Source organism: Balaenoptera borealis, assembly GCF_965194805.1.
Source record: "Balaenoptera borealis genome assembly, chromosome: 2".
Taxonomy (NCBI): Eukaryota; Metazoa; Chordata; class Mammalia; order Artiodactyla; family Balaenopteridae; genus Balaenoptera; species Balaenoptera borealis.
The window spans coordinates 8,296,243-8,308,854 of NC_138867.1; the positions used below are offsets into that span (position 1 = coordinate 8,296,243).

Here is a 12,612-nt window from a genome sequence, read left to right on the forward strand (position 1 = left end):
TTGTTTGATATTGTATTTTTCCCTTAAAATGGCTGCATGTAGAATATTTATAATTTAAATATCTCGCTTAGCAGTCTGTCCCTGCTATTTAAAAACAAGCTATAGGAATAAAAAAATGTTTAAGTATTAAAATATCTGTTAAATCCAGAGTCCAAACTCCCACATAGATGGCTTACTGCATGTAGAACTTTTTTTATTTCTCTAACTGCATATGTGTTTCTAAATAGCTGTTACCCTCATCTATAGGATTTATATTTCCACTGAAAAAAATCAACTCACATGAATTCTTATTTTACTTTATATGTTCCTTTAAAAGCATGGCGGTCCACAGCTATGCCATTGAAGCTCAAGGTATAAACAACAAATTAAATATGTAACTTCTAACACAATTTCAAATGAAAGTTCCTCTGAGAAAATACTTAGTGTATTTCATATTTCCCTACTTTATTTTCTGAAACTTAAAGATAATCTCAATAAAATATAAAGTGATACCTCAATGTACAATATAATAACAAAGCTGCTTTGTGATAATTTAACCAAAATAACACAAAATAAGACGGACTTCCCAATTTGCTTCTAAAAGTAATTAGTATCTTACACGTCATTACCTACACAATTTTAAAAAGTATCCAAGTAATTCATTGAATTACATGCAAAAATAGCAATTTCAACATGAATAAAATGACATTTTTACTTTCAAAGTTTCTTTATATATGAAAAAAGTGGTTAGATAACGCAGGAAACACTGCTTCCAAAATTGTTTGGCAATTCTTAATTTCCTAAACCTTTTAACAAACGTGACATCTGATGATACAGTCTACTTACAATCTATGGAAACTGATGTATACAGGGAGGTAGGTAAATGGAAGTGTTTGTAAATAATAGGAGAATAATACCTGAGGGAATAAATGAATATACTGTCCATGTGTGTGATTATTCTATGGGGCTGGGTTTGCACAACTAGAAACGCTGCTTGGGGGCAGATGTAGTAGCAGGCAACCAAAGAAGTAAGCATATATCAGCAGATGGATCATTTCTGTGATTAAGTCAGTCCAAAACAATCCACTTATGCATTTAAAACATCACTAAAGCAGATTCATTGATTTGAATTTTAGTCTTAAAATAACCACTAATTGTATCATGGCGCTGCTTAGTGAATGACATTCCACAACTAGAACCAGAGCAGAGGAGGTATCGATAAACAAGTCACAGTAATGCCTGTGATAGTCCTTTTTTTCCATTAAACAATATAAAAAAGAATATTATTCACTGACTATAATCTTCCAACAATAACAGTTCTATGGCTTTTATAAAGTTTCTGCCAGGCATCAGTGGAAACCAACTTAGCTTTATAGAAATAATGCAGCACATAATGCAAGGTTGATATGCTGTTGTTTTCTGTAATAACACAAATAATCTAATCTCTGTAGCCCTGATGGGCTCCTTTCAACTTTGTGGAGTGATCTGAGCTGGCCTATGGAAAAGGTGAGCGGAGGGCAAAATCCACCCTTGTGGCTTGCCTTTCCTTATCTGACGGACCTTCTCCTCTTGGGCAGGCAGTGCCCTCACGCCCTGGGCTCCCATATGGTGTGGTCACCCAACGTGCTTTTCAGTGTTAGTGATGTCACAGACAACTCGCCCAGAGGTCTCTGCATTCTAAATAGGCTCCTGGAGAGAAGATAACACTTAAAAAAATATCCTACATGAAGTGAGGCAGAAGAGTTCGGAGACTGATCCAAGAAGCTTTCCTGGTGCTTGCTTTTTAAAATTTTTTATCTTTTTTATTGAAGTATAATTGATTTCCAATGTTGTGTTAGTTTCAGGTGTCCTGGTGCTTGTTTTAAAATATGAAATATTGCTGTGGTCACAGTGCTACAGGTGATGCAGGGAAGGGAGGACCAAATTGAGTATAGTTGTAAAAGAAAAATCAAACAAACAACAACAGAACAATATACAAAGGAGACAGGAAACCTACTCCACGGATCACACTGTTTGAACCATTCTCCGGGGTACCCAGCAGCAGACGTTAGCTGAGCTGGGACGTTCGGAGTACAGCGCAGAGCAGAGCTGTGTGATTAAGGACTTGGCGTCTATCTCCCAGCTACTGTCAAAGCGCGCAGTAGTGGACGCTGTGGTCTGCCTTTCTCCAGATGCTGAGGGTGCTGGTGGTTACTGCTCTCAGGTGAGAGGATCTAACAGCATCAAGGAGCTGCCAGCGCTGGAGCGCCCTGTGCGGCCAGCTGATGTCTTTGTGCGGCCTGCAGCCCAGCTCTGCCCAGGTTCCTGCTCCCCTCCCCCACCCCAGGGGCAGGTGCTCAGAGGCCCCTGCGGTTTCATTACCGCACACAGACGATCTCGCCGTCACTGGTTCTCCGGACCAACCCAGGCCGGACACACGTTTTGCTCCTAGAGAAAAGTCCCCTAAGAAGGTATAGGTAAGGACTTCCCTGGCGGCCCAGTGGTTAAGACTCCGCGCTTCCAATGCAGGGGCTGCGGGTTTCATCCCTGGCCGGGGAACTAAGGTCCCACATATATGTATGTAGAACTGAATCACTTTGCTGTACACCTGAAGCTAACGCAACATTGTAAATCAACTATATTTCAATAAAAAAATTTTTTGAAAAAAGAAGGTATAGGTAACAAACGTTGAAAGTTGTGGACTTATTGTGTTTAGATGACGAAGTCCTGTCAAGGCTCCAAGCCTTCCTTGACGTTCTACCTTTCTGCTTAGCTAGCTACAGCTCTCTCTCTCTCTCTCTGTTCCTCCCTCCTGCCCCAGGAATTAGAATTCAGAAGTGACATACACATTCCTGTGTTCATTTTAATTATAAAATTAAACCAGATTTTCCTGACTGATAGGAAGTCTGACTTGACCCTGGTTTGATAATAAAGTCTGGCTTAGCTAATTACCTTATATTGTGGGTTCATGTCCATAAATTGAATGCCTTTAATCTGCGGCTCCAAGATAGTGAGAAAACAAATTTAAATGACGTGATACGATAAAAGCATTTCATCAAAGATATTATATTTGCAAAATGTATTGAATTAGCAATATTTTGAATTTCCCAACACTTGCTGAGTATATTGGATTAAACAATTACAATAATAAATAAAGAACAGGTTTAATTTAGCATCATTAGATCAGCCTTTGTAAAGACTTTTGGATGTTCTTTGCACAAATTGAGGAAGCACTTGGCGTTGCTGACTGAGCCAAAAAATATGGGTTTGTAAGTTAGGTGGTTTCCAGTTTTTTGCTTCCAACAAAATTGAGGCCAACATAAACAGGCTATCAACTGATAAAGGGCATTAAAAACAATCTCTGGTGTTAGATTACCATACTTTGGGCAGATAACTTCAAAGGAATATGTAGACCAGGAGTCCCCTGCTGCTAGAACAAAAAACATTTGCTGCCAACTGGCCTAATCCACTTGCTCCACTGTCTCTTTCCTTTGACAGCATCAGTGGCTTCCAAAGGTTAGAAGCAAGTGAGTGCAATGGGCCGTCTCTCCAGACCCTGCCGTGAGGTGGTTCATAAGAGAGAAGGCAAATCTCAGATAGAATCTGGCGACACATACGAAACTGTGACATGGCCTGTGTTTGTAAATGATGGAGTCCCAGCTTCCTATCCCTCAGGCATGCTGAAATGTACACTCATGAGAGAGTCACATCAAGCAGATGTGATACTGCTGACAGCAGACAGCTGCTCTAGCCAGCTTTCTACTCAGAGCAGGGAAAGGTATCCTACTCCGTTATCATGGCAGACACTACCCCCCAATCCATGCAAGGACAGAGATGCATGCACAGGGTATCAGCTCACGTATTCTTGGACACCCCTTAATTCATCAACCAAAATTTACCCCTAACAGCCCATATACCAGTAAGTGCCACTCTCGTGCACATTTGGAAAGCAATATGCATTGTTAGAAGTGGGCTCCTCTGGAGTGTGAGCGCCAGTGTAGGATAGTTTTGGTAGTTTCAGAAGCGGCCCCTGGAGTGATATTCCTGAATCTGTAAAGGACAGATCTAGGGTAGCAACTAAAGTTCCCGTGATGTAGCTGTGATGGGACAGCTGTCACTCACAATGTTTGTACTTGGACAGTGTGGTTTTCGGGCACGGTGGTCTTCATAGCAAGCTTCTCACCTGCCCCCTAAAAGAATGGTGATAAACTAGATACCTCTCAACTACTTGTAAGTTGGCATCGAAGTTTTTTTTTCATCAAAAGCTTCAAAAGTAAAAAAAAAAAAAAAAACAACTTCAAAAGTTGCAAAGGTATAATTTCTGTTACGTCACTAGTTAAATGCGTGAGGGAATTTAAATGCCATAGTGATTTTTGATAGCCACCTTCCCATTTAAAAACTTGATGAGCAGGGTCTAGTTAAACATTCAGAAATTTTATGCTTTTCCTTCTTCTAACGTCGTGCACACTCAAAATACTTTCCCTAATCTAACAACGAACACATGAATAGGTTTAGATTTATCTCAACATATAAACAGGTTTAGAATCTAATTTGTAATTTTTTAAATTGAAGTACAGTTGATTTACAATATCCTGTTAGTTTCAGGTGCACAGTACAGTGATTCAGTTATACATACATATGTATATTATACATATGATTATGTATATATGTATATTACAAATCTAATTTGTAATTTTAAATCTGGTCTCATAGATCACATCGTTTTTAAGTGGTAAGTGTCCCTGTCTTTTTTTTTTTTTTTTTTTTTCCTAAAAGGTTTCAGTTTTTATTTCCCTTTGCAAAATTGGCAGGTAGACAACCACACTTTTAAAGAACTGCATCTTCAGGGAATAAACCTAGTTTGTTTATTGGTTTCTCTGGTCTTTCAAATGCCTCTTGAATTCCTTTTGGGTTGAATGAGTTATATGCTCTTTTACCTAAAATCTGTACTTGGATGCTTTCAAATAAAGAAGGGCTTTTGTTGTTGTTAATATCTAGGAGAAATTCAAAGCAGTTATCTCTAACAATTCTTGTAACAATTCAAAAATACATTTCCTCCTTTTGACACGCTTCATCCACTCATAGCTCAGGCACTTATTAAGTAATTTGTGTTGCTTACTATATACATTTGAGAAATATAACAAAGAATCATGTGAAAATACATTAAAATGTGAGATAATATAAACTACAGGAACTATGAAAAGCTATGCAATACTCCAGGAGAAAAGTGATGAAAATGTGAACTAAGGCAGTAGCGGTAAGGAAAGAAGACAGAAGAGAAACAATTCTTTGTTAGAATGAGCAGGATTTGTTGAGTGTCCCTGTCTTTTCCTGACATTTCTCTTGAAGAGGGAAGGCATGTATTAGAAGTGGTTTCCTAAATTCCTCTGCGGGCTGAGCTCACTCGTGAGTTTAAGCCCGAGTGTTGCGAGGGACACACCTGGAACAGTTAGCGATCTCCATGCGGGGGCCCTCGCACTGCCAGCCGCCGCACCGGGGGGCCGGGCTGTCGCAGGAGCGGGTCCGGCAGAGGCAGGATCCCACGGTGCTGCCGTCGGTGTGCGTGCACGGCGCCCACGTAGACCACGCGCCGAAGTGCCCGTCCACGGTGAGATTCCTCATCTAGGAAGCAGACACAAACCTGGGTGTCGGAAAGGGTTACGGCTGCAAACATAATAGGGAAAAAATGAAGGGTCTCCCACAGGACCATCAGAGCTCATCTGGAATCTTTCATATTACGATTAAAAGGAGAGGAACAGGGATGTATTTTGAAGTAAAGCAGCAGAGGTCATCGGTGGAGACAGTGATGGAGGAGAGGGAGCGGAAAAAAGAGGCAGAGGGGAGGAGGGGGCAGAAGAAAAGAAGGGTAAGAAGGCGGAGGAGGAGGGGGAGGACGGGGAAGGATGTAACGACTTGTCAATCAAGCAAAATCAGGATTGTTCACTCATGTGAGAAACCCAAGGAACAAAAAGAATTGGAGTGAAAAATCACATATGTACTACTCTGTTGCATTTTTACGTACCTTAAAAAAATGAAAGATTGGTCAACTGGCATTATTTAAGACCTGGCCTCAAAAGTCACCTCAAACTGACAACATTTAATTTATAACATATTAAAAGAGTGTGTATTAAGCCACCGGAACCTACCAGCTGTTAGGTGTATCCCCTTTAAACCCGTCCTATATCCATCCTCCAGGAGTTTCTAAGCTGGCGAGGAGGAGCTGGACCGCTAATTATTACTGCAAGTAAATTCAGTGATGGAGCTCGGAGCAGGGGCCGTGGGCGGAGAAGGGGCTCTCGGCAAAGTCGCAGGATCCGGAAGGATCGGAAGGACGGTTAGGAGCCTGCGCTGGGCCCCGAGGCAGGAGAGAGGCAGCAGGTGAAGGAGCTGGCCGGGGCTGCTGAGGAGGCGAGCAGCCTGAGCGATGACAGAGGGGAATGACGCTGCTGTGTGGGACGGAGGGCAAGCGGGCTATAACGTCGCGGGGACGCGGGCAGCTGGTCCAGAGGCAGCAAAGCGGAGAGCTGAGCTAGGAGCCACGGCAGGGTCTGAGCAGGGGGCCCGGAAGCTCTGTGACATGGATGGTCTGAGGGCCTCCAGGGAGGGAGGAAGGGAGGGGCCTCTCTGGCGGGCCCCCCGCCCCGGCCCATGGTGACTAGGTCCAGTGCAGGTGGGAGACCGGACGATGTCACCGTAAATCTGACCAGGGGATTTTCTCAGGCGCTAGAGTGTCCTCAAGATTTGAGAGTCATGGGGCCCAGCCTTCAGATCACCCAGCCCCAAAAAGGAATCTCTCCTCTGAAAAGGGACAGAAGAAGGCCTAAAGTCCAAACCTCCTAAATTTAACATGGGGCCTTATGCATTTCTTAGAAAACATGACAAATGAAGAGAAGGGATTACAGGTAAGTTACGTGCTTTCACTTGACTCTCTGCTGCCTGCTGCCCCACCTTCTCGCCCAAATGTTCCCACCCTGGATGATTCTGGGGGATTAAAGGCTCATCATTCACACAGGAGGGGACTCCACAGATGAGACAGTTAATTTCTCTGGGGCAAACTGTACCTGCACGACACAGTTTCAGAACAAAGCTGACACCGTATTTTGTGTGTGAAAATCCAAGTGAGCTTTACCTCTGATCTGTATCCAAATACAACAGGAAAGAGTAAACATTAAGTGTGTTCATTTCCTCTGACCTGGCTGGTTGCCCACCTCCAGCTGCCACAGTTATGACTCTATCCCTCTTGTTTCTTATCGGTACTCCAAGGCTTTATACTCCCACTAACCACACCTGGCTATTTCTATAAGAAGCTGGGACCAAAGGGAAGGGATGAAACCGCATGATCCTCTGGATTCAGAGTGATTCACCGGATCCCACCCAGAGTGAGGGGATGCACAAAGGCAGGTTTTTCCTAAGAGGAAAATATCCCCGTTTCTAAGGTCCTGTAACCTCCCCCGTCCCACCAGGATAAAAATACAGCTCCTACGCTGACCATAAGGAGACCCCCGTGTTTTCTTGGAGAACAGACCCCTGCGTGACAAGGGGGTTCACACCACGAATCTCTCCCTGAATTTGTTGTTCAAGCATCAAAGGCCCTGCCACTTGGGAGTTTCAGGATTCGCCCTCCATCCTTTAACAGCCCTCCTGCTGCCTCTGGCCGAAAGGGCTCTTGTGCAGGTAGAGAAGGGATCAGCTGATGCTCTCACTGGGACTGACCACGCTCACAAGTCCTCACGTGCTCTTAAGTCCAAACACCTGCCCGCTACGTAAATGTGGCTATGACTGTTCTCACCGTAAAAAGCGTGAAGCCCTTGCTCATGGAGCCAGCATCAGCAGTAACAGTGATCACACAGTGTATTTGTATAATATCTACACAGTATAGGTCCATATTATTTTGACTGATCGTGTTGATCATTACTATTACTTTGTGAATGTGCTCTGAGTCTGGGGAGCCCCCCTCTGCTGCTCTGCCCTCGGAGCGCCGCGCGGGGCTGGGCATGGGGGCTGACGCACCAGCTACCTGTGCTATGTGGTGGGGGAGGCGGGGAGGGGGAAGGGGGTGGGGGGGACCATCCCTCCCTAGTAAAGAGGGGTGATGAGAGTTTCTACCCTTGGGCTGTGCTCGGAGGCTAAGGAAAATGGCACCTGAGTACTTGTCAAGCGGTCGGCACAGGCACTACTGTCTAGTTAAGGGCCGACCAGAGGTAAAAGCGTTGCACGGATCACACAGAAATGATGCTGAGTTCCATTTCGATTTCACAAATGCAAATATGGTTCTACCTGCCTCCCTCAAGGCATCCAAATGATGCTCTACCTCCGACAAGACCCAGATCTGGGCCACAGGGAAGCCAGTTCCCTAGTCTTCCCCATCTGCTTCTGGCATGCAGGTGACAGCTGGAAGGGGAAATTGGGGACAAGAATTCTTATAGGGGGATAAAAAGGAGAAGGGGGGCTTCTACTACTGCTTGACACAGTTTCACAGTGAAAACATTTCATAACTTTTATTCAATTTCCTGGTAGGCTTGGGCCATTGGCTGGCTTTGTACAGGATATGAGGGATTCCTTACTGAGCGGGTTATTGGTGAACAGATAAACTGTGGAAAGGGGGGATTATCAGAGCACAGGACTGGATTGTGCTTCCATGGTGCTGCTCTGCGTGTGAATGTAGGAGCACATAGTTGTGCCTCTTACACCCCAAACACACACACAAACACATATGTCACAGCTCATGGAAAATCGTGCAAAAACCTAAGGAGCTTAAAAGTGAATTTTTAAAGCAACATGAAAAACCAATCAAAAGAGAATATCACCATCCATGTAGTTTATCACATCATGTTGACTCTAAAATTTTACATCAAAAATGTCCTCCTTCTCTGAGGGCCTGCTCTGCTGTGGACTAGACTCCAACCCAGCCCAGAAGGAGCCAGAAGCCTCTAGAATGTTTGCTGGAGGTTCAGGCACAGGGAGCCCACGAGTTACAGAGTATAAAATAACACGGCTTCATGATACCAGTGAGGTTTCAGAGATGAAGATCCAAGTCTTAAGCGCTTGCATTTATGATGGTCCTGGCAGGACTGTGGAACGAATGTGATGAAGGCAACCTGGGCAGAGGTGTGGGTGGGCTTAAGGGACCCATCAGGGGATGTGGAAGCCGCAGGTAGCAGAAACACGGGGAGCTACGACCGTGCTCATCCCGTCGGCCGGTTGGGGAGAGGGGAGGACAGGTTATGGGGGCCTGAGGGAAGAATAGAGCCTGGGAAGGGGCTGCCTGACAGGGGCTGTGATGCGGCATGAAGCCCTGGCCAAAGCTGTAGGCTGAGCTGAAGGAGGGCAGGAAGGAGGACCCCAGACTCCTTCTCCTGCCCGTGGTGCACACTGGCTAGACCCAAGACAACAAGAAAGCCTGGGAGGAGAGAGAGAACAGTCTGGAAGTGGGGAAGCTCAGGCCCTTGGGGCAGGGGTGGGGAGGGGATGTGGACTGATGAGCACAGACCAGCATCACCACCACCAGAGGCTCTCTGAGACTTCCGGTTCCTTCCATTTGCCTCCTTGTCTGTGACGATGAGAAGGGTCATGTAGGTCAGGGAAGTCCTTGTGATTTTTGAATGTCTACGAATCCCCCCAATACTGATTAGAAACTTTTGAAGGGGCAGATGATTTGGGGACCTGCAAAGATGGGTTAGTTCTCTTAAATCCCCCTTGGCTTCCGTTTCCTTGTCTAAAATGCAAAGGAAACAGCACAGAGATTGTTAGGATCTCTATAACTACAAGAGATCGTGAATATAGAAAAATCAAAGATTTGTGAAGTCAGGAGGAAATACAATATGATGGTGATGAATGAAGATGGAAGCAGCAATCATTCAGAATGTTGGAAGAGGACATTTTATGATGGGAAAAGATGTAGAAACTGGCAAACTAAAAGAATAAGTCAGTGACTTGTGGAAAGGGGCCTGCGGGGCCATAAGCTGAGTGCCAGCTGAGGTGGCCTTTGTAGAAGCTAAGTTTATCAGTGAGGTGAGGCACTGCACTGAGTGACGGACAGGTATTATCTCCCTGAATCTTCACAGTATCCCTAGAACGTACACCTCACTTTATAGATAGGAAAACTGAAGCCCAGGTGTCACTCAATAAGCTCAAAGTCACTCTGGTTGTAAAAGACCCAAGAATCAGTCTAAACAAGCTTAATCCAGAGCCTGTGATCTCAGCCATTTCATTGGGTAACGTGATTCTTAGAACTTTCTTTGATGAGAGTCTTATGGAAATCAGCTTCATACACTTTTACCACCAGTTGTGTAACAGCAAAGTTCCCTTCACCTAGGAAATAATGGACTTCCAAGAGCTGGCTAGATCCAACTTTTGTTAACAAGCATAATCCTTAATCCCACTTTTGATTTATTCATGTTCAATTCATTAATTCCCAAATGATGAAGGATGTAGATTCATTTGATGAGCATAGAGGTCCCTGGAGCATATCTTTAGGTTCTTACTGTTCTCCAACCATCATGTTCTTATGACTAAATTGAAGTCTTATACTTTCTATTTGGATATTTTTTCAGAAGTTAAAAGATTTTCCTTTATTTACTTTTAAAGGCTCATGTACCTTTGGTCACAAAACAGGATATTGGATGCACTCTTTGGAGAGGCTTGTCTCATGTTATGACATCAACTTAATATCGTCCTTAAGTCTATCTGTATAAATGAAGTACATGAAGGGAAGATAGCACCTTTGAAGAGAACTAAGATGGAACTCTGTGTGGCCTCTGCAAGATGGATGAATAGAGGTAATCTTTATTGCCTCTGAATCCCACTTCTTCCATCTATGAGACAAAATGGAAGCAATAACATCATGAACATTAAATGAGATACTCCACTGAAAGTTGCCTGACATGGCACCGAGCACATGATCTAAACACCCAATTAATCTCAATTCCCTTTTCCTTCTTTTACAGTTGATTTCAGTGATACCTCTCAGGCTATCTGAACATAATATGCCAATGACTAATGGGTCACCAATCACTGAGTCCACTGACCAGCCACTGCTTTGGGAGATGTTGACAGCTGGGAATGACATCGTCTTGTAGACTAGGAATAATGTGAGAAGTACTGGACTTAAGCCGATTTCTTTCTCAATGTAGTTTCAGAATCTTGTGTAAACCTTTTAGTCTCTGGTCTATGGTACTGGCATCTAAATAAAGGGCTCTGGGCTTAATCACTGCTAAATTCTCCTTTCACTCCAAAGATGATAATTACACAGTAGCCAGGGAAGAATCTGTTATTTTAACACATTTAGGTGCTTATTTGGTCTATGTATTTTGCTAGTCACTGCACGACGTAATTTGGAATAGAGACTCACTGTATGCCATGGTATGCTAATAACCATATGTCCACACAGGGTGTGGATGACATTCACGTATAAATAAAGCCCAGGTAGATTTTTAAGATTACGCTATCCTTGTTAAGCAATATTGCAAGTTATGCAGGACGTATATATTTCTTGAATCACTCTAGGTATGTAAATTTAGATCTTGCTTGAGTACTTCAAATCTCTTAAACCGAGAACAATGTTTTAAATTACAATAATATAAGAAAAAAGAATGTTAACCAATATGTCGGTCAACTATTGCCCTGTCTCCTGGACAAAAGAAATCCATAAACATTTTTAAATAAGGATCTTTAAGTGGAAAATAGTTCTCTGTCTTTACTCTGGCCCATAAAGTCAAACCTTTCTTCCATTTCAGTCAAAAATTAAAAAAAAAATATATATATAGAAGCAAATTACTATTTTAATAGCTTTTAAAAATACTTCTTTAAGTCTGCTCTATATTAATGCTAATCATTTCATCTAACTCATTTCTTTCTAAGAGATTTTTTGAAAGGGATGTAAAATTAAAACAATATTTGGGTAATATGGGATTTCCCATTTTCTATCTGGTAGCCTATATAAGTCAGAAAAAATATATGTTTTTCTTTCCTGTGGTTTGCTAAAAGTGATATAATTTATTGTCTGTTGTCGGATGCTTTGCATATTCTTATCAGTAGTGTATCTTGATAAATGACAAATTACATTGGATGAGATGACAGAGGTGGTTTTGTGTAATGAAATCACCTCAAACCAGAAGAAAAAAGACCTTGTTATGTATGTTTTAGGGACGGTGAATCAGAGATCACGTCTCAACTACATTTTTCAAAAAGAGATGGTGGAGGGGCAGCTGTGAAACCAGCGCAGGTCCACATCGCCCTCTGACCTTCCTTGAGTTTATAACAGAAGCTGTCCTCTCAGCAGAAAGAAGCAACTTTAGTGATAAACCTCCTGTCGCTTCTTAAATACCAGGTCTTTCATTTTCTGACCGTAGAAACATACAAGACGTACTTGTTATAAACTAAGTGGATGAGTGTGTATTTCGCCTTATGTAACTAAGCATGTCCCAGATATCCGCTAAAACAGCCTTGAGTCCTGGACCAATGGCTTTACTGCTTGAGAAGAACTGCTATTATCTTCCGCCTTTTTTTTTAACCATTAAAACTGTAAGGTCAAACATTTACAAGAAGATGCACTGATTCTTCTAAAGTGCGTGTCTGAACTTTAGAGCTACATTTCAGATACTGCACTTTGTGTTTTCTTCAGCTGCAAAGAATTTAAGGTGAACACCTTTGTGC

At 43.0% G+C, this 12,612-nt stretch overlaps 1 protein-coding gene across 7 annotated transcripts in view; it reads right to left on the reverse strand.

Annotated features, from left to right (window-relative positions):
* SEMA5A (semaphorin 5A) overlaps positions 1-12,612 on the reverse strand; it is a 506,976-nt gene that overhangs the window by 97,116 nt on the left and 397,248 nt on the right. For all 7 annotated transcript variants that reach the window (XM_082382606.1, XM_082382605.1, XM_082382601.1 and 4 more), the window contains one exon: positions 5,399-5,580. In XM_082382606.1, the coding sequence (XP_082238732.1) occupies positions 5,399-5,580 (182 nt within the window). The remainder of the gene's footprint in view (positions 1-5,398; positions 5,581-12,612) is intronic.